General features: G+C 31.8%; 1 protein-coding gene across 1 annotated transcript in view; it reads left to right on the top strand.

Annotated features, from left to right (window-relative positions):
- Positions 1–23,229, top strand: part of LOC127711453 (fibrillin-1-like) — a gene marked incomplete at its 5' end in the record, with an annotated part of 283,783 nt that overhangs the window by 70,129 nt on the left and 190,425 nt on the right. Inside the window, 11 exons of the mRNA XM_052217522.1 lie at positions 10,431–10,538; positions 11,221–11,328; positions 12,097–12,204; positions 13,405–13,512; positions 14,002–14,109; positions 15,145–15,252; positions 16,267–16,374; positions 17,552–17,659; positions 19,073–19,180; positions 20,324–20,431; positions 21,089–21,196. Of these exons, the coding sequence (XP_052073482.1) occupies positions 10,431–10,538; positions 11,221–11,328; positions 12,097–12,204; positions 13,405–13,512; positions 14,002–14,109; positions 15,145–15,252; positions 16,267–16,374; positions 17,552–17,659; positions 19,073–19,180; positions 20,324–20,431; positions 21,089–21,196 (1,188 nt within the window). The remainder of the gene's footprint in view (positions 1–10,430; positions 10,539–11,220; positions 11,329–12,096; positions 12,205–13,404; positions 13,513–14,001; positions 14,110–15,144; positions 15,253–16,266; positions 16,375–17,551; positions 17,660–19,072; positions 19,181–20,323; positions 20,432–21,088; positions 21,197–23,229) is intronic.

Here is a 23,229-nt window from a genome sequence, read left to right as displayed (position 1 = left end):
ACTATACTATTCTCAAAGAAACTTGGAAATATTTGAAAAAAAAAATCTTAAAAGGATTTTTTTTTCATGTTAAAACAATACTTTTGTCAAGTGTATATTTATGTAAAGATATAAAGATATATAGATCCTATGACTTCATTTGTTTAATTTTGTAACTAGTTTGTGGTTAGTAATGACTTAATTTTATACATAGAGACAAACATTTGAAGGGTCTGTTTAACTTTTATAACGGAAGAATTATGTGTGGTTAATTATTCGTTTTAATTTCAAATATTAACTGACCTTATATTTTCATTTCAAGTTTGATTGATCACCATACCAGACAAGACGTGTTTTTGTTGAAAGCTCAAGGTTAACACAGGAGAAGCTACGTGAACTTTGCTAAAGATCATTGAAACATTTTTCGAACTGACAGTGACTTATAGAAATCGCAAAACAATATGCGTTTGGTTTACAAAATCAAACCGACTTATATTCATTTCATTGAATTATAACTTTTCATAATGTATATTTAACTATGATTGAAACAAATTGAAGATAATCATCTAAAAATAATCAATAAGTTAAAAGGGAATTCTAGCAAAGTAGAAATTTACATGGGATTTTGCCAAAAATTTCAAGTTTCAAATCCCAAACATCCTCTTTTTTATCTAGATGATTGACATATCACAATATAAAGCAAAGAAAGTTAATTGAAACGGATCAAACAAAGCGTTGTATTACCCAAATCATTACGTAACATTTCAGCTATCCTGAGTAAGCAGATAAATTGTTGTGATTTTTTAATTTTGTACTTCTTAAAACCACGGAAAATATAAATATTTCTTATATGAAAAGAAGAAGTTGCAATTTTATGATCATAACAACTGTTTCGTGTACCAAAACTTTTTTTCTTTAAGGAATTTGAGATCGGTTGTCCCATCTTTGTTAAGAATGCTAGCTGTTGTAATTTCCTGTTAATGAGCTGTAGTTTGCCAAAGATCCGAAATATCGAAGCCTCCTTTCTACTTTATCACTGATCGCTTTATTGATTATGTCGTCTTACTAAATAAATCAACAAATTTAATTAGTTCTTCTCAATTAAAAAAATGACAGTGGATGTGCTCTAAGAACTAGCTTTCACGACAAAAGACGTAACTTTAATTTTTCCAATTTAACTGTATTGTAATTTCGTGAAGCGACATCAACACTGGTATATGATTGCGTATTTCTTAGTTGATCCGATATTTTTGGAATGGGATATCTTCATTCTAGAATTCTTGATATATATTTGCTCCTGATGGACAAGCTGTTGAACAAGGTAAATCTTATTGTTCAGTTGAAGTTTTCTTTTGAAAGTTTAAGGGACACTAATATGGTTTTATAGACAAAATTGGAATATATATATATGTATATATGTATATATATATATATAGAAGACTTGATGACTTTAACCGCATGAAAATCCTATTGATTGAACTGAACATTCACTGAAGTTATGCCCAGTGACAGGTTCGGGAAAGCTTTTGGATAAAGGAACTAAATGCACATCATCCAAACGGCATCAATAAAAAATACTAAGTTTAATTTTTCACTCATTTTGGGATGTAAATATACACATTCACGTATATTTGAGTATCGAGTTTTGTTTTATATTATGATGTTCGGGATTTTGGATTTAATCAATAGACCAAGACTTACCTGTATTACTGAGCTATTTTTATACATACAATCATTATTGTTAAAATTATTGACACTGAAGAAGGCTATTTGTTAAGCCGAAATATTTGTCAAAACGATTTAATAACAACATCTTCGTATTATACCATCTTATATTAGTATCGTTGTGCAAATCTCTAGACTTATATATTCAATATATATGTGAATTACGGGACAGTTCAATTTGTAAACCACAATTATATCATTTATGACATAACGGAATGCAACTCATCATCGGATTTTAACTTGGAATAAGGCACACAACGGCCTCTTATAGTGGATGAGGAACTGTTTAGAGATTGGGAGTAGGCACTCCTTTGCTGATTACATGTCCATTTAATATGAAAATCATTAAAAACACCGAAATTAATTTTTTCCAAGGCATAAACAGTTTTAATCAATTTGGCTCAACTTTTTCAATTTTTCAAATCTTTTCAAATTTGTAATGAATAAAGCTTGTTTTGTTTTTCAAACGCCAAAGATAAGTCTTCTATAAAAAAAAATTCGTGTCGTTTGCGTTAAAACTTTTTATCCTGGAATCACTGATAAATTCATGCAACCACTGGACCGATGCAACTGTTGCCCGACGTTTCTTCCCGACAGTATCATTTAGACAACAGTCAGTGCTCCTGTATGAACATAAATTATATTTTGAAGCGATCATTTGTTGTCAATTTTCTGTTCATTTTCTATAAAAATTGATAGAAGCCATTAGGTTCGTCGCAAAGTAAGCCTTTGCCAGAATAATTTCGAAACATTGTTTTTATTATTATATTTTTTTACTTTTGTACTTGACTTAGCCTCCAACATTTTTCGAGTTGCGTTTATACGTTCTGAAACACGCGTCTGTAAATCATATCCTTTGTACTTTGGTTATAGAATTAAAATTCTGTGGCACCTGATCTCAATCTCCGTTTTTGAAAAGGGACCGTATTTCCTTGCTTTAGTGTTTCTGTGTTTTTCATATACAAATTACTCCTTTCGGCAACGAACTTGATTATCTCGGGATTGGACGTATATACAGGCTAGAAAACATGACTTGTGCATTAAAACTGAATAGGTTTGGCATTGAATAGTATATAGAGCGAAAACGGGGAATGTGTCCGAGAGACAACAACCCGACCAAAGAGCAGAAACCAGGTATTCAACGCAGCGAGAAAATCCCGCACTTAGAGGCGGGCTTCAGCTGGTCTCTGAACAATAATGTATACTAGTTTAGTTAAATGGAAGCCACACTAAATTCCGAAACACACAAATGAACCAAAATCTAAAACAAAACACATAAGCTAAAGGTTCCTGATTTCGAATAGGTGCAGAATGCGGCGGGGAAAAACTTGTTTTGTGAGATCTCAACCCTCCCTTATACCTCTAGCTTATTTAGAATAAAGAAACACACAGCAAAACGCACAGTAAAACTCAGTTTAAAAGAAGTCCGAGTCCGATGTTAGAATAGGTAACGGAAGAAACTAAACAAAATGACAATGATAAACATAAATTAGCAAATGACTACTAGCAATTACTGACATGCCAGTTCCAAACCCCCAATCAACCTAACTGAAAGATTAAGTCTTAATCATATGAAAATCAACCACAATTCATCTCGTTAGGGGTTTAGTATCATGCCATCATTAATTATACGAGAGAAGCATAATCCTTATCATGCAAACAACTGGTTTTAGAATAAATGTGTTTATTTCCGGAGCAAAGGCCCTATCAGTGAATCAATATTAATTCCAAAAACATGCCATCGTTAAAACACATATAAATATTAGTAACACGACGGGTAACACTTGAAGAGTAGGAACTGATTTCCATTCGGTGCACCATATTTATACCAGATTTATGGTAGGATTCGTGTAGTACGATTGCTTACTTGTTGTTTATCTATTTGTTTTATTTGGCTATGTCAAATTCAATCTCCATGAGACGTATATTTTCACATTGCCCTTAGGTATCTTTCTCCGTTTAAGAAAATAACAAGTTTTTGTGCTTTAAAAATGAAATCATCCAGACAATGTTCCTTAATTTACAATTCAGGTATGGTGGAAGTCAGCAAAGAGCTTCTAAGAGCAGTCTAGAAGTTTAGTGAAGGAGTGGACCTTTGGTCAATGTTGAAAGAATCACTGTAAATATGATATTGCAACAGCAGTACTAGCGCGTTTGGTTTTTCTCGAGAATGTGAAAGCACTTTTTTTTTATCTATCTTTATACACAGCATTTCTTATTCTTAATTTCAAAATATCCACCGGCATGTATATTTAAAACCAAACGAAATGGATACGACGTTGGCAAACTTATTTGATAAAAAAAAAGCAAGAGCAAATCATCCTGTGGTTTGGAAATATTAAGGAGATGTTGAATACGTGAGTAGTTAATATCCTTCAGCTTAACAATATATAATATTTCTTACTACTTTTCATCACGTATCAACTTATTGTATAATTGGTAGGACTAGAATTAAATTTCCGTAACTTTCAAACTTGACCTTTATATCATATATATTGATATAAATCTACTCCTCTGTTGAATTTGCCATAACTTAAAAGAATTTGCAACGTGTAAATTATTGAACACTTGATGCAAACTAAGATTGCACGTGTGCGTGGTAGTGTGAAGACGTATATAAACAAATGGATGTAACTGAGATTGATGATGAAGACGAAAACATCTCTGATATTCACACAGTAATTTGTCCTGAAAGAAAACTGAAGGATGATACGTTATCATCTTTTACGAAAAATGAAGGACGGATCGCACGTATAGAAGGAATACGTGGTGTCAGTCAGTTATTTGAAAATCCTATTTACGGCAAGGCGGACAATGACAGCAATAATATGGGAGACATGGTCATAGTACATAGACCTACGAATCAGGCGCGCGTTATCAAATCATTGACGCACGAAAAAAGAAAATTCAAATGTTGCGCACTTGTGTTTCTTATGACCACAATAAGCTTTATAGTAGTGTCTCTACTTTTGGCAGTGTTGATGCTTCGTCAAACAGGTATAGTTTTCGTTTTCTTATACTCATATATATTATAGAGATAACTTGGTAAAAATTTGACACTTTCATTTTATTTATATGATGTTAAATGTAAGTAATAAAATCGGTTTTGTTTGTTAATCCAACTAAATTTCATTCTCCTAAAAAAAATTGATTATGAAGTTAACGATTAGTTTTAATAGTCAACAGACATCTTATAAAGTTTACATTTATAATATGTACTTTCATTTCTGTCACAGATCAACATCAATTTCCGTCATATACACAAGGAAACCAAAGCGAACAACAGGAACGTAAGTAACACGTAATGTGTAAATAAATAAAATGTCTACATCATTCGTAAATATAAATCAACGTGTAGACATCTTATACGTTCAGGTATTTCATATTTAATCTTTTATGGTAATGTTCTTTTTAAAACACAAAAATTTCTTCATTTACCTCAAAAGTTAATCAAACCTTCAAACAGACTTATTCACAAGGGATATTGTTACGATAATGTTGTCAAGTCATTTAAGCTTTTTTGAATTGATATTGGTTTCATTCATAGGGTGTTTGCATCGGAAATTAACACATTTATACTAAAATTACTTACTGGCATGATACGGGTTATGTTTCTCTCGTATAATTAATGATGGCATGATACTAAACCCCTAGATGGATTGATGTTGATTTTAATATGATGAAGACTTAATCTTTCAATTAGTTTGATTGAGGTTTGGAACTGGCATGTCAGTAATTGCTAGTAGTCCTTTTCTAATTTATGTTTATCATTGTCATTTTGTTTAATTTCTTCTGTTACCTATTCTAACATCGGACTCGGACTTTTTTTAAACTTTGCGTTTAATTGTGCGTTTTGCTGTTTGTTTGTTTATTCCACATTGCCTGGAGGTATAGGGAGAGGGTTGAGATCCCACAAAACATGTTAAACCCCGCCGCATTTTTGCGCCTGTCCGAAGTCAGAAACCGCTAGCCTTTGTTAGTCTGGTATGATTTTTTAATTTTGGTTAATTTGTATGTTTCAGAGTTTAGTGTGGCGTCAATTTCGCTGAACTAGTATGCATTATTGTTTAGGGACCAACCTCCGGGTACGGGATTTTATTGCTACGTTGTAGACCCATTGGTGGTCTTGGACTGTTTTCTGTCCTTTGATCTGGATATTGTCTCTTTGACACATTCCTCGTTTCCGTTGTCTATTCTTAAAGTATATTTAGTTATATACACCAGTCAGACTTTTTTACCGGATTACCCTATTGATTGACACTAAAATCATCAATGAATCAAAGCTATGTTGGTCAAGGAATTAAACACTTTAAATTAATAATATTAAGCGTCCGATGCACTTTTGTAAATTGAACTTCAGAAACCATTTAGGTGAAGTTTACCTGAGGGAGCTTGATCTGTAGTTTCTTCACAATGTCAATATTTATCAAAGAAAAATTTTATTATTTATTTACTAAGCTGAGGACATCCTGGGAGGTTGGCAATACCTACTGTATTGACCAAATGCTAGTAATTAACAAATCCTTTGTAAATTTGGAGAGTCAAAAGTGCTTTTCCTCGACTTATCTTCTTTTGGAATGCTGGATCATAAAAATTAGAAATCAAAAGTTGTATGAGTGCTTAAATGCATGGATATCAACAAAAGGGACTTAACACAGTCAGGTAATCCACCGAAATTCAACTGTGCATGTAACGTTATCTTCTAAATCATTTTGAAATTTATCACTGGAGAAATTAGAAAAGATTTAGAGCTACACATCTTTACCTTTTTTATTTTGCGTGTGTAAAATGAAGGTACAAAGTGTAGTAGCCCCATTATAAAAAAGACATTCTTTTAACGTTTTAACAGTGCCTGATTAACGTTTTTGTTTTTCTAGAAATTATGATATTTAGGTTGAAAAAGGGTAATGGATGTAATTTTGTAACATTTAACTCGGGTAAATACATTTCATCTAAACTTTAAGGCATGTAAACAATATATAGATTCCTGCACTGCATCAAGTGTTTAAGGATATTTCTCCATTTGGGACAGTTGTTTTTTTTAATTTTAAAACGCAAGGCTGTGCCGACCTTTTTTGAAATATCTAAAATTTAACTGTTGAGAGTGGAGAAATATTGTAACACACGAGATATAGTGATAAACATCTGTTTCTCTAATGATTACGATATCTGAACAAAGTTTATCCTTTTTCTTAAAATTGGCAGAAAGTTGTGTTCTTTATATGTGACGTCATCAAGCATGGTCGCTTTTTTTTTCATGACATTACAGTAGGAAATTCAGAAGAAATCAAGAAAATTTGACGTCATAATTGAATTTTGATCAATCATTTGCCAAGAACAAAAGTTTTCTCTAGAGATGAGATATATTTTTTTTACACCGATCGAGAAATATGAAAAAAACAAGAAAATTAGAGAATTATTAAGAAGGGTTATGTCCTCTTAATGGCAGCAGGGATTGTGGCAAATACAAGTGGTTTTTATTTGTCGTTGGTATAAAATGTAGCCCTAAGACAAGAATCTCAGTACCTAGTGTTTTCTTTATCAGTGGATATATTTTAATGTTAGTCTATTGTAGTTGTATAAAGGATATGAAACTTCTTATATTCCTAGAAAACTGTAGTTATTGTCAAAGAAGCAACACTTTAAGATCGTGTTATTCAAATTTATATTTGTGCCAAGGCGGCCTTCCTTTCATCTATATTGACATCACCGCATGAGACCTTTCACCAAATGTTTGATTATTATGAGCAACATTACGGATGAAATTTGTGTTTGCACTTTATATGTAAAACTTTAGGTATAATAAAAATTATTGCCTAAACGTAAATGAAAGTTATACTTGAACATATTTTATGATAATTCAAATTTAAATACCAAACTCAAATGAATGAAATGTGAAGCATATGAAAAAAGAGATGTGTCCTTATTTTCAACGAGAGACAAATATCAAACAGAGTTTAAATGACGTGTATTTATGCAACTAAGGGTCACAATACGGCCTTATATAATATCCTGTTAACATTCAAACTATAATTGTGTTTCATGTTTAGATCTTAAACTAATAAAAATAGTTAAATAATCTTGTTTGTGCGTATATTTTTTGGCAAATCAGAATGTTTTTGTTAGATACACCATGCAGCAGCAGTCCATGTAAACACTCTGGATCATGTTTTCATGCTGATGGAACGTTTACCTGCGTGTGTCCGCCTGGATACCTTGGCGATAAATGTACAGGTAAAAATTACACTACAATATGTCCAAAAACTCTACTGGGATGTTACCTTTTAGGCAAATTATCCTCGTATCGTCCATTAATTAAGAATACGCAAACAGAATGGTCAGTTCGGAGTCGGACAAAAGTGTCCGGGTATGATTATATGTTCAAGTTGCAGATTTACTGGATGCGATATCAAAAAAGGAGCGAATATATATTAGGATGCCAACAAAGTAGTTTCATATTTATAGCTTTTTTTACATATATTTGCTGTTGTTGCCTAGATGTGTTTACTATGATTTGTGTTGTCCGTTTGTTGAACTTTTATTTTCTTTCCACATATTAAATTCGTTCAATGCATGACATGTAAAATATGCATACGCGTTTTTTATATAAATGATAAGATTATAACAAGTAACAATAAAATATGACAGATATGGACATGAAACTAGCAATCATGACTAAAAATTAGAAATCACGACATGATGTTTGCCAAGATTCATTTTTTATTTATTTCAGAAACACTTTGCAGTAGCGGACCTTGCTTTCATGGGGGTCATTGCTTTATGACGGGAAAAAGTTTCAATTGCAGATGTCAAGAAGGTTATTCAGGAAAATTGTGCGAAGGTAATTTTTTTTTTCAATAAAAGCTGAATAAATGACTATTTATCCTTTGATTAGAACTTTTAGAAAAAGTGAAATAAATTCTCGTTCATAAAGAAACTTATTTGTTGGTATGTGATAATAATTCAAGATGTCTTGCAAAATAACATATTCTGCCTACAAAAACGAAAGTAGATGAATTGCGGCTAAATTATCCAAAGAATTTGAAATATGAAATTACTATCATATTCAATTTATCGTGGCAAATTGCTAATTACCAAAAAAAAAATCTTGTAAAGATTAAAATTGTATTTTTTGATATTTCAGTATACAACCGTTAATAAGTATAAATGATAGTGTTTCGAATCTAGGAAAAAGTCAACGCAACCTTAATGTTAAATTCCATTAAGTACAAGTTTTACCCTAAAATCCTTCCTGATGATCTTAGTTTAGCCCCAGCGTTTGTGTGCTATCGTTTTGTTTTCATTATAGTGTTTGGTGGTCTACTGTTTTTCTGTTCGTTAGTTTTTACATTTATGGTATTGTTTTATTTGACATATAGTTGTTGATTCCCCTTTGGTATCTTTGCCTTACCTTTTTCTACCTAAAATTAATCAAGAACACCTTTTCAACTATCTTGAGTAATGTAAAGATTTATTTTCTTCAGAAAATCGAAAATCGTAAATGCTAGACTATTAATTTTGATTTTAGTATATCGTAAAATTGATTCTCCAGTGTGTTTGAAAGGAGTAGAATGTGCAAATAGATAGATTTTTATACATTTCCAATCAAACAAAATCGCGAGATAAATTGTAATGGTAGTTATCATAATCTGTTTCTAGTAACTCCTTGCACTAGGAAACCTTGTCTCTATAAAGGCAGTTGTGATATGAAAGGAAGCAGCTTTAACTGTAGATGTTCACGAGGGTATTCAGGCCGCTTGTGTGAAGGTATGTCTTATTGTTACAATCATGCAAATAAAGAAGAAAGTACTTCATGAGATAAGTAGAATTGACATTTGTTTTTTATTTGAAATAGTCATAAGAAGGAATTTTAACTCTACATATAGATGAAATTCTTTTAAATCAGACAAATTAGGTATCACAATTATCTAATATGCAATTGAAACTGGGATGTAATATAAAATGAACAGTGATTTACCAAAAATACATAGTTCTGATGTCAATAAAAACATGCTATTAATTTGCTTACAATCACTTAATTTATCAGTGACACCATGCAACAGTAACCCATGTGTAAACTCTGCGTCATGTCTCAACTTTAATGAAAGTTACGTATGTGCTTGTCCAACAGGATATTCTGGAAAACAGTGTGAAGGTAAGATTTTAAAATTAATTTCATCCTATCATACATGCTTATTTGCAGGATGAAAGACTGTACGAGGAGTAAAATATTTAATTTTACATTAACTTTTTCAATTGTCATAGAAGTACTTCAATGATAACCGATTATAGTGTGTATGACTCATGTTTCTGGAATTACTCATACAATAGCATGAGACCAATCGTTTTGAAAGTAATTAAAAATTTCCTGTACAAAGTAAAATTCACAAAAGATATCAATAATTTTAACGACAGACACATGTATCGTCTATATTAGACTAGTTATTAACGCTTGAAACACATTTGTAGTAAGATACAATCATAAACAAAGCTCTTATTAAATACAAAAAAGTCCAAATCTGTCTACGGTCATCTTCAACGGGGGGTACAAACCAATCCAAGTTTAAGTGATCAAACGAATACTACAGCGTATCTAATTTGGATATTAAAACCCATTAACGCATTTAAACATGCAAAACATATTGTGTCATAAATGCTTTGATTATGTCTGAATTGACCAACAAGAAAAACCACTTCATCTACTAAGATATCAACGTTTTTTATAGTTGATCCATGTGATGGGTTTACATGTTATAATGGAGGAACAAAAACTGTATCAGGAGCTACCTGTCAGTGTTTATGTAGAAATGACTTCTATGGTTCATCATGTGAAGGTATTTCTTTCAAGTAATTTGTATTATCCATGGGTTCACGACTTGTTTTTGACAGCGCATAAACATGATTACTGTATTTTCGTAGTAGTAGGTACCAGTTTATAAGGGACGTACTTAAATATAAAAGAATGTTAAGCTATATCTAAAATTATAAACGTTATACTTGTTTAAACGTGACAATTGAACCAGAAAAAAACAGCAGGCCTGCTGTTTTATACAATGTGGTCATAATATTTGCCAAGTGTCAGTAAGCTCATCAAAGATATCAGGTCTTTAGTTTAATACGAAAGACGAGCGTTATGTCTACTCATAAGATTGGCACTCCAGTCAAAACTAAGTTGAATCTTAATTTAAAACTTAATCTGATAAACACAAAACTATAAAGAAAAAACAACCGATTGATTGTAAACAGGAATGACTATTTTAGGTAACAGAAAGAACTAATTCATAATAGTTTGTAAGGTAGTTATATCTTCAATTATACTATCATCTAAAACATCAAAATGCATTGTAAAATAGTATCAATAATAATAAAAGTAAAATAAAATTATTGCAAAACTTTAATATCCGATTTAATACACTGACAATACCTCAAAACTAAATATTTGTAAACAATTTAATTGGCTGATATGGAAAAGCTATTTTTGAAAACGAAAGTATATTTAATCATCTTTGTTTCCAGTAACGCCTTGCCAAAGCCATCCTTGTGGCCATGGTGGCAGCTGTTCTATATCGGGAAACTCTTTTAAATGTGATTGCTTAAAGGGATATTCGGGCAAATTATGTGAAGGTAACTGTGACGTATTTAAAAAGATAAAACGTAGAAGATAAGTAGAAATAATATCCTTTATTCATATGCTTTAGGGATATTAGAAATGATTTAAGAAAAGCGCTTCGGACGCATGAAATTTATAACGTGTTGTTTTATCTTTTTTAATGCGACAGACGCTCGTTTCATCTGTACCAGACTCATCATATGTGACTCTCAATTCAAAACAGTTGGAATGTAAAATCTATTAAAAAGAAATAAGTATTTATATTACATACTGAAATAAGTAATGCCAAATCTGACTAAGACCATAAATATCTTGGTTAGAAAAACACTAGTGTTTTGAATGCCTTTCGTGTGTTATTAACAACGAATTAAAAAGGTCCGCATCAATAATGTTTTATGTCAACACATGAGCAACGACTACTGAGCTGATGATGCTTTCGGAGACAAAGGTTCGGTATCAATGACATCGTCCCAGTAATTGTAAAGACTCAACAAATATTTAATAGTAAGATAAATATGTGCGTTTCGTATTCATAAGACCCATCAGTGGTGTCTAAATCAAAACAGAATGAATATTAAATCAATACTTGATCAATAACGTAAAGAGCAAATAATCCAGACAACAACTGAATTATAGGCATATGACTAGGGACATACAAATTCATTTTCTTTTGTGAAATATCTTTAATAATTGTAAACATGTATTTGATATAACGGCTAATATGTTGTTTTCTGAAATAAATAATTCAGATCATTTGTAAACATATATGACTGTTTTGTCAGTGACACCATGCAGCAGTAGTCCATGTGACAATTCTGGATATTGTATAAATGCAAATGGAAGCTATGTTTGTGATTGTCCAATAGGCTATTCTGGGAAACTCTGTGAAGGTACAATTTACATAAAATGATATAAATATATTGTTTTATCAACTATTTGTTTTAAATGTTATCGTCTTCTTTCTTTCATGTATTGAGGGACAGTCTAAGAATCCTCAATTTCAACATGTATTGTTATTTTTAACTTGGTGCCTCATTGCAATGCGTTGGTCGGCTGTGCTGTTTTTATGTGCTGATCTAGGTTGTTTTATGTATTCGTTTTTATTCTGTAGTTAGTCACCACTTCGGTGTTAACATGTATATCAATTATATGGTCATTTTTTATATTTTAGAAATTTACTGTTTGCAAAAATATTAATTATTCTAAATACTAAATATTTTCTTATCCCAGGCAGATAGCCTAGCTGTATTTGGCACTTTTGGGAATTTTGGGTCATCAATGCTCTTCATCTTTAGACCTGGCACCTTTGATAACTATTAGCTTGTCATAATGTTCTATTATATTGTTTATTTGTGGGTTTCTCTGTCCTGTATGTTCTTCCATTTATTTGTATTGTAGTCTTGACATGTAATGTTGTCATTTAAGTGTTATATTTAACATTGCCATTAAAGCGGGAGGTTTGGTTAGCAACAAAACCAGGTTCAACTCACCATTTGTTCTTAAAATGTCCTGTCCAAAGTCAGGAAAATGGCTATTGTCATCTTATAGTTCGTTTCTGTGTGTGTTGCATTTTAGTGGTTCTGTTGTGTCTTTGTTCTCCTCATATATTTGATGTGTTTCCCTCAGTTTTAGTTTGTAACCCGGATTTGTTTTTTATTGATGAATTTCGAACAGCGGTATACTACTGTTGCCTTTATTTATTGACTGATACTTCATTTTCTTTGTTCCCATTATAAAAATATTCATTAAAATGTTATGAGAAAGAAAACTAAGTTTATAGTGTCAATAATCAAATCTTTACACCTTTTGCGGTAGCCATAGAATCCATTATCGTCATTTATATGGAAATAAATAAAAACAACGAGTATTACTTATATTCATTAATCCTGTTGGGACCCTTTTATTCGGCAATGTTAATCTCAGCTGGTGGTTTTAAATGTGATATTGGAAAAATTCAAAATAAATACGGTCCAACATGTTAGTGTACATGTAGAAGTCGATTCGTTCTGTGAAGGTATTTCTTCTTTTTTTCAAATATGATGTATGAGTTGTATACTTGTCTATATATATATATTTTTTTTTGTTCACAGTTGATCCATGCGATGGTTTTTCATGTGATAATGGAGGAACGAAAACTATATCCAGAAGAACGTGCCAGTGTACATGTAGAAGTGGCTTCTCTGGATCATCATGTGAAGGTATTTTCTTTCCTTTAATTGTTTTTATTGGTGATAATACATAGAACTAATTACAGCATTTCGCAGTATGAAACCATTTTGAAAAGATGCACAATAATATTCAATATAACATCATTAACAACATTATCTAACCGATTGACAATGAAATAACTGATTACAGTAAAAGATAGTGAACCACATTAATTTAATCATTGCACAGCTGAAATATTTACATTGTACTTAAAAAAGAATAGAATATGTAGACATATATATTTATATATTAATTTTCACAATATCTTATGTTTGGCCTAAAAGTCAGAAACATTTAATTTTGAATAGCGTTAAGACTGCAGTATGCCAGGAGAAAAAGTTTTCATATTAAAATGTCTTTACAAGAAACGGAAGAAATATGAAGTGGAATGATAGCAGTTCGACAGAAACATATTTGATTAATATTTGATTCAATGTTTTTGCAATACTGACAGTATGTCTATAAAAATTTACTTCCAGTAACACCTTGCAGCAGCCAGCCTTGTTTGCACAGTGGCAGCTGCTCTATATTTGGAAGCAGCTACAGTTGTAACTGTTCAATGGGATATTCAGGAAAATTCTGTGAAGGTATTGACAAGTGATAAACATATCTACTGCAGTTTGTACATAGCAACTATAATTATCGTCAAATCTACAATTTACATGTCTTGAGCCCTCAGCTTTGAATTGCTGAAATGTTCGATCAATACAATATAATCTACAATAAAAAATAGCCGTCCTCAAAACTGATTTTTTTTCAAAGTCTGATTCATACAAGTAACTTCATAATCTTCAAAAGCTTCGTTTGTATGGCGTCATTTTTTTACAATATGTTTATGCGTTAAATTTATTCATTACGTTTCGCGGAATTTTATTTTATCATAAATTTATTCTTTTCTTCAAGCTTTAATGCACAATTTCTATTTGTAAAGGATAAGAATAGGATGACAATGCTGTAGTTGAAAAGATACCAATTCGCGTCGCCAGTACAAATACATTTGCGACAGACAAACTACACATTGACGGCGACAACTCTTCAACTACAGTACTGATTTCCTTAGGTATAAATACAAATAGAATTATCATACGCTGATTTTTAACTTAAATAAAACAAAAATTTACCTAGAAACTTCAATCAAATTTTGAGATGCAATGAATATAAAGGCATTTGCTTTTATTTAAATGCTCAATCTGATATTAGAAATACTATACAGATATCTGTTAAAATATCGTAAAGCTATGTAAAACAAACAAAAAAGTGAAAACATTAAAATTAAAAGTGTCTGGACTGTAAACACACATTGAGAGAGAGAGTAAAGTAAGCATCTACAGATCCGTCGTTGCAGACAACATCCTTTATATCATTGAAATTCAAATCAATGATATGTTTATCAGAGTTTGGAAGCAAAAGATTTCAGATTAGATCATGGAGATATCGACAAGCTAAAAAACCAAACAAAATTAATTTTATCTTTTACCGTTTTAGTTTTTAACTTCAAATACTTTTTTTTTTCAAGCATAGAAATTTAATCAACCCGTTAGGATATATGGAATATCCCTATAATGCTGTGATTTGTATTATTACATTGTAATCTTTATTGTGTAATTTCAACCTTTTGACAGTCACACCTTGTAGCAGTCATCCTTGTGAACATAACGGACCATGCTTTAATGCAAATGGAAGTTATGTATGTTCTTGTCCTGCAGGGTATTCTGGGAAAACGTGTGAAGGTACAATATGTAAATTTTTTTAGCATTTATTTTACTTGCTATCCAACAAACCTAAAAAAAAAACAACAGCAATTTTAAACGTGTGTCCAATACTTTTTTCATTATAATAACGAGTTTGGTAAGTCAGAAATGATGGTTCAAGCACATGCCCAATTATTATTTTCATCAGATGGTTTCCAAGGCAACACGATTAAGTCATTACATAAACTAAACGTACTTTGAATTCTGACAATTTAACAACAAATACCTTGTTATGTTACAAATGTAAACATTCAGGCTGTACGTAAAATGATTTTGTTATTTTTTCGAATTGATATTTTCAAATCTTTTGGGAACAAGATGCTCTGTCTGTGTTGTTCTAATGACGTGAGATATAATGTTAGTATAGGCAAAAGAGAAACTAATGCTCATAGTCCTGAAAAAAAAATAATTGGGTCCTTAGGACACATTAGGCAATTTAATTGAGTTGATATTTTTAAATTCAAAAGAAACAAACAATGACATGATTTCGTCAAGAAGTACTCTCAATATTTTAACTTTTGAAAGCTGAATTTCAACATGGAGCACACAATGTAGAAGAACATCAACATATCTGCGAAGGTTCTACGGTCTGTGAAGGAGTTGCAATATTAATTTTATATAACATAGTTGAGAGAACTGGAAATATGCAGACAAAAGACAGTGGTTTGATAAGTGCAATTATTTGGCCTTTGAAATAATAAAATAGCGAAAGTCTGCTGCCTTTCAAAATTAAGCACTCGTTATTGACAATAGTAAGAATGATTAAATATCGACACTTTAATACAAAAACGTTGTATGTGATATTTTAATGATTACTTTTACATTTCGAAATTGATATTTGTGACCTAAAATAACTATTCTACGCATTTGTTTTCTATCGAATCAATACATTAAGAGAGAATTTGCCATCATAAACATAATTGAATAATTGTATACAATTTTTGTTCATCTTTCAGATATTTAAAATCTCATTCTTATATTTTGCAAATGCAGTAACACCTTGTAGCAGGAAACCTTGTTTTAATGATGGCCATTGTTTTGTAACGGGGGACACAATTAATTGCAGTTGTCCAGACGGGTTTTCTGGTAAATTGTGCGAAGGTAAATTGTGTAGAAAATAGTTAACGGTATTCATATGAATTCTAGATTGCAATAGAAGTTATTTTCTTCATTTGTATGCATATGTGATCTACAGAATATTAATTTATTTATTATCTGGAGCTCTCTTTACTTGTTTTATTTTAAAACTAAACATTTGTAAAAACACATATGATTTGATTTACTAAACAAATAAAAGTAAGTGCATTTGACTAAGAGTTTAAAAAAATATAAAAGTAAAATCTAATTTATCTTTGAGTATTTAGGTTAATGTATCTATTGAATAATTAATCAACGAATATACTAGCTTACGTGTCCAGATAGAAGAAAAGTTATATTTATTTCATTATCATCAAGTGTGAATGTTTTTGCATAACCACATGATAGAAGTGATTTTGAATTTCATAGCACTTAAATTTATATGAAAAAATAAAAAATATCAAATGATTGCACAATTCTAAAACATCACAAAAAAATAGTACATCACTACTTTTGTAGAAATTTCTAGCTTACAGCCATTAGTGAATTGATACAACCGAGACACGCTGTTGCGTTACAAAAATTGACAAATCAAATTATAACTTGATAATAAGCTCATCATAGATGCAAGGATTAAACTGTTTTACGCCAGACGTGCGTTTCGTGTAAAAAAGACTCATCAGTGGTGTTCGAATCAAAAGAGTTAAAACAGACAAATACAGTACGAAGTTGTAGAGCATTAAGGCCTCAGCATTGTAAAAGGTTTTGTCAAATATAGCGAAGGTAATCCATTCCTTGGGTTGGAAATCCTAATTATATTTTTTTTATAAAATATATGAATTTGGTTTCAAATTGTCCAAAGCGCTTTTTTTTGTTCACCTTCAGCAATAAAGCTTAACCCTAAAAATGCAGCAGCCAATAGTATAGGAATACTTTAAGTACTAAATGACCAAAAGGGACATAAAAGTAGCCAATTACATTTACGATAACTGTAGATGAGGGAGTTGGAACCTTAGTTTCTTAAATAAAATCATAATTTTATCGAAGGAGAATTTAAGAAAGGTAAACATATGGTTTTTTTTTCCAGAAGAGACCAAAACACATAAGAAAAAAACGGAACAATATCTTGGTATTTATCTATTGACTGAACAAAAAACGTTGCAGAAATATCTGATTTTGTTTTATGTAAATTTGTTTTCAGTAACACCTTGTACCAGTCAACCTTGTCTTCATGGTGGTAATTGTTCAACATCAGAAAACAGCTTCAATTGTAATTGTTTAGATGGATACTCTGGCAAACTGTGTGAAGGTATCTACAACCAACTGCATGCTAAGAAATAACAGTTGAGATAAATTAAGACGGTGACTATAACATATTATTTGTGGATAATCTGGAAAATTTTGTGAATGTATTATTACCAGAATATATGAACTAAAATATTATAAGTTAAAATTGAGAATGTAAATGGGGAATGTGTCAAAGAGACAACAACCCGACCACAGAACAGACAACAGCAGAAGGCCACCAACAGGTCTTCAATGCAGCGCTAAAGTTATATGGTTTGCTGCTGACACCCTCCAGACCCATAGAGGGTTAGTAAAATCCATAGGGGGTGAGGCCGGAGGCCGAATCTCCTATGGATTTTATTCACCCTCTATGGTCCGTAGGGGGTCAGTAGTGAACCGAATAACGAATTTATCGCACGCGGGACTTTTTCTGTGACGTTTTGTAGAAAAATAAACAATGAAACACAACAACATGAATAGATGACGTCACCATTTACAGTAGACGTGACGTCATGAACCCCCTATGAAATTTACTAACCCCCTACGGAACATTTTGTGAATGTATTATTACCAGAATACATGAACTAAAATATTATAAGTTATATGGTTTGCTGCTGACATCCTACAGACCAATAGAGGGTTAGTAAAATCAATAGGGGTTGAGGCCGTACGCCGAATCTCCTATGGATTGTATTCACCCTCTATGGTCCGTAGGGGGTCAGTAGTGAACCGAATAACGAATTTATCGCACGAGGAACTTTTTCTGTGGCGTTATGTAGAAAAATAAACAATGAAACACAACAACATGAATAGATGACGTCACCATTAACAGTAGACGTGACGTCATGAACCCCCTATGAAATGTACTAACCCCCTACGGATCCATAGGGGGTCACCACGTTACGGCGTTAAACAAATCACAACGTGATAATGTACCCGCGCTGCGATAAAAAATATTGGTCAGAAGACATTATTGCATCTTTTTACTGATGATTAATAAATATTATACGTAGGACAAAAATGGACGGTGTAAAGTAATCAATGAGTAATCAACGATTTTATAAGGATGTTCAATATCAATTTACACAATGATTGATTATTGTTGGTTGCTTAACGTCCAATGGCAAATATTTCATTTATGTTTAAATGAGAACAAATTAACAATGAATACAATGACAAGAAATAATTAGTTATACATTTGAGGTTAACAAAAATTAAATATTTTACTATGTATTTAGTACCAAATCTGTTTAATAGATTAAGATGAAAAATCAAGACAACAAACAAAAACTAATTGGAATCACAGAAACTCCAAACAGACCGTTACCAGATGGGTGCAACGTCTTATCATGCATCACCGGCCATGCGAATCCACTGCTCCATAAAAGCGGTTATCTTTTAAATTAAAATATTTATTGTTTCAACTTTATTTCAGTTACACCATGCAGTAGTAGTCCTTGTGTTAATTCTGGATCATGTTTAAATGTTGGTGGAAGCTACATTTGTGAGTGTCCAATAGGATATTCTGGCAAACTGTGTGAAGGTATCATTTTCAGAATAGTGTTTATGTAGCGGAAAGTACAAATAACACATGACACTATTACTTTTAAAATTTCAAATTCGGTTAAATTTCAGGGTTAGAAAATTTACACCAACGATGTCTTCCGAATCTGGTTGTGTCTTATGTTAAATAATTACCAGTCCGTCAGCTGTTCCATGATGCTTCACAAACTTGATGATTTCTTATTTTTAAATAAGTACCAGTCCGCTTTTCTGTGATGCCTCATCAATCACTTAATATTATTTATAAAAGTATTATATAGGAGAACACAACAAGTGTCACATGTTTAACAGGATCTGCAAACACTACCGGTGTACCAGAGATCACCCCCGATTTGTGTTGAGGTTCGTGTAGGTTAGTCTTCATTTTGTTTTATAAATCAATCACATTGATTATTTATTTGTTTTGTAAAATCAACGACAGATCAGATTAGAACTACTTTATATCATCCAAGGACATTCGTGACGTTTAATTTAGATCAACCTGCTCAGACAAAAAACATCAAAATTTGCACTAGCTATAGCTACGTCTCTACTATGAATGGATTATTAAGGCGTAAGAGCAAATCACCTCGGAAGACGAATAATCTGTCCTTGTACAATGACAAACCTTTCTGTCGATTGTCTCTTTCTAAAATAGAACGTTAACTTAAGTAAATGCACCTGTAGCTTACCGACGTCACAATCAGGGACGGATAAGACACGATCGATAAGATTATAGATCAGACGACTGTACTGGTATCTAAATAATAAGACCCCGAAATCATGTCGCTATTGCATTGAGACACCGATACATTGTTTGGGTAAACATATTCGTGATGGTGACCATAAATATTATGTTGTTTAAATTTCAGTAGTTCTTCTTCATAATTTTGTTATACCAATTTTTGTATAAGGAGCATATCCTTGCTTAATAATTCCATGCACATGCAAGACGGTAATTTAGTACCTGAGATATGTTAACGTCATGTCCGCTTGTAAATGTATGACCAGTACAACGAATGCTTTATATTAATATAACTTAAACATGTTTACCTACTGAATATGCATTTAATTGGTCAAGCAATCATCCAATCCTCATCATCATCCTCGTCACAGTAACTTCAAATTTAAATCAATTTCACAGTTGATCCATGTGATGGTTTTTCTTGTTATAATGGAGGAACAAAATCTGTATTTGAACGAACGTGTCAGTGTTCATGTAGAAGTGGCTTCTCTGGATCATCATGTGAAGGTATTACTATTTGTAATTTGGGTTATCTGTGGGAGCATGCTGTGTTGTGTGTTATTTCTAATTGTTGATAATTTTAGCAACCGTTTGCTTGTTTTTATTTTGTTATTGTGGTACATAACTATTAAAAAAAAGTTATCAAACCGCTAAGATTATGTCAACCTAAATTTCTTACGTTCGACGATGTATGTAATATAATCAAAGTAAATTGAACATAAACAATAAGACATTCGTTTCATAAGTTTAAAACGTACATTTAAAAAGTTTTAACAGGTTTAAGGAACTTTGGAATAATTGTCTATATTAATTCGATTCAAGCCCAGGCTAATTAAGCATAGAATTTGTGTTACTGAAAACTAGATTCTTAAAAGAAAAACAAACGTTTTCTACAGAAACGAAATTTATTCTTGATAAAGAAAACCAGATGAAATGCACATGTTTATCGTTAAGTGCAGAAAGTTTTATCCTTTTATACAGTTCTAAGTCAAATGATATATACATTCCAACAGACAGTTAAAAAAAATGATTACGACATGTTTGATTATATTGATAATAATACTGAAACCATATCAACTTGGCACGAACATTCCATTTTACATTGATATCCAAGCAACAAGGGAATAGTAAATAAGATTTGAGTCTTGTCCTATTCGTTTTCAGTAACCCCTTGCAGCAGTCAGCCTTGTTTTCATGATGGTAACTGTTCTATATCTGGAAAAAGCTACACTTGTGAATGTCTAACAGGATATTCTGGCAAATCATGTGAAGGTAAGTTCATCAAAATATTTCAAATGAGAAGACATAGTTTATTTTGTTATAGTTTGTTTTAATGCTGTGCAGTTACGCCACTGTCCCAAGTTAGCGGGAGATTTTAACGACCCGAAATATGTTTAACCAGCCACATTCTATGTGTGCGTGTCCAAAGTGAGAATCCTGTAATTAAGTGGTTTTCGTTTGTTGCTATTTTGTTAGTTTTTCGTTAATTGTGTTGTACAGTCAGTTCTTGTGTTGTTCTATTACTCCACCTTCCAGGGTTAAAATATCACATTTGTTTTGTGTTTTGTTTTGTATATAAATCAGGCCGCTCAGGTTTCTTGTTTGAATTGTTTATACATTTATCACTATTGAGGGATTTCATAGCTTGCAATGCGGTATGAGATTTGCTGAATGTTGTAGGCCGTACAGTTACCCATAGTTTATAACGTTTATGTCATTTGGTCTCTGGTGGAGAGTTGTCTTATTGGCATTTGTCTCGAGGGATCTCATTGTCAATCATACCACATCTTCTTTTTTCATATAGTTTCATCGATCGTGCAGCTATTATTATTCATTTAGTTAATTTAGGACTGCTTTCCAATTTTGAAATTTAAAACCTACAAAAAAACATGTTTTACATGAGTCTGAATGCATTTACTGTAAAACCTGGAAACTCCAAAAACTTTTAATGTTTCAAGTAACCACTAAAATAATGAAATTAATTCCACAGTATCTTCTAACGCAGAAGATTTCAGAAAGCTTATGATTTGTTGATTTTATTTCTAAAAAAGGGGTAATATAAAAATAAGGAGATGTGGTATGATTATCAATGATACAACTTTCTACCCAAGTTCAAATGAAGTGGATGTAAATAATTATAGGCAACCGTACGGCCTTCAACAATGGGAAAAACCCATACCGTATAGTAGGCTTTAAAAGGCCCCGACATGAAAAATATAAAACAATTCAATTGAGAAAACTAACGGCCTAATTTATAACAAATCAATTTACGAAACAAAATATGACAGGCATGAATCAACGACAACCACTGAACACGTAACATTGTTATGTACAAAGTGTAACACCCCTATAACATACACAATCAAATTTATCCAGGTTAGTTTGATACATAGATGAGATAAAATTTCAGTTCAATACCTTCATTACATGATGCTTATAAAGAATGGTAAGCATACAACTCTACGAAATATAAGATGCTTCATACGTATGCTTTCTATTTAAATATGGACAAATGCTTTAAGTTCCTCTGCAAATATTTGCATGACGATTACACGGCAATGACATCTTAAAGGTATACAATGTACTAGTACTCTATTTTGTACCAAACATCAGGTGAACAAACATTTTGTGTGTGGTTTAAACAGAATTTGTCGAAACTCATGTTACACAGCACAAGCATAGAATTTTCGATTCGAGTCAATCGGTCTTTGTGCTAACTCCTAAATGATTCGTAATTGGCAACAAAGCTGCATCAGTTGTTCCAATGAATGACATAATAATTTATATTAAATGTAAACATAGTAACCTCAATCATGTAATGTTTTATTATCTTACTTCGTTCCAGTGACACCATGCAGCAGTAGTCCTTGTCTAAATTCAGGATCATGTTATAATGATAATAGCAGCTACGTATGTGTTTGTTCAATAGGATATACTGGAAAAACATGTGAAGGTAGTATGTTTGACTTCTAGCCTACCACTGGTTGCTTGTTATCCTTAAAGTTCAAAAGTTCAAAGCACAGAAGCAGTAATTTACAATTCCAAACACATTCTGATATCTGAACTAGTATTTAATTTACGAAGTCATCATTTCGAGGCATCACCAATGACCTCATCTATAAGATATTTATTTCTGAAATGTGGGCCCTGGTTTTCGAAGGTTTATGTCATAAGATGGTCTTTGAACTTAATATAGCCTGTAGCAATGTCTTTGAATGTCTCTAAAATTGGGATCAATTCTAAGATGTATCTTGAAATTTAAGACTTGTAGAATATCGATGGTTTTTCAAACAGGATGGTGTTTC

The sequence above is a fragment of the Mytilus californianus genome, unplaced genomic scaffold (genome assembly GCF_021869535.1).
Source record: "Mytilus californianus isolate M0D057914Y unplaced genomic scaffold, xbMytCali1.0.p SCAF_8, whole genome shotgun sequence".
NCBI classification, from domain to species: Eukaryota; Metazoa; Mollusca; class Bivalvia; order Mytilida; family Mytilidae; genus Mytilus; species Mytilus californianus.
This window is presented reverse-complemented; position numbering and strand designations above follow the sequence as displayed.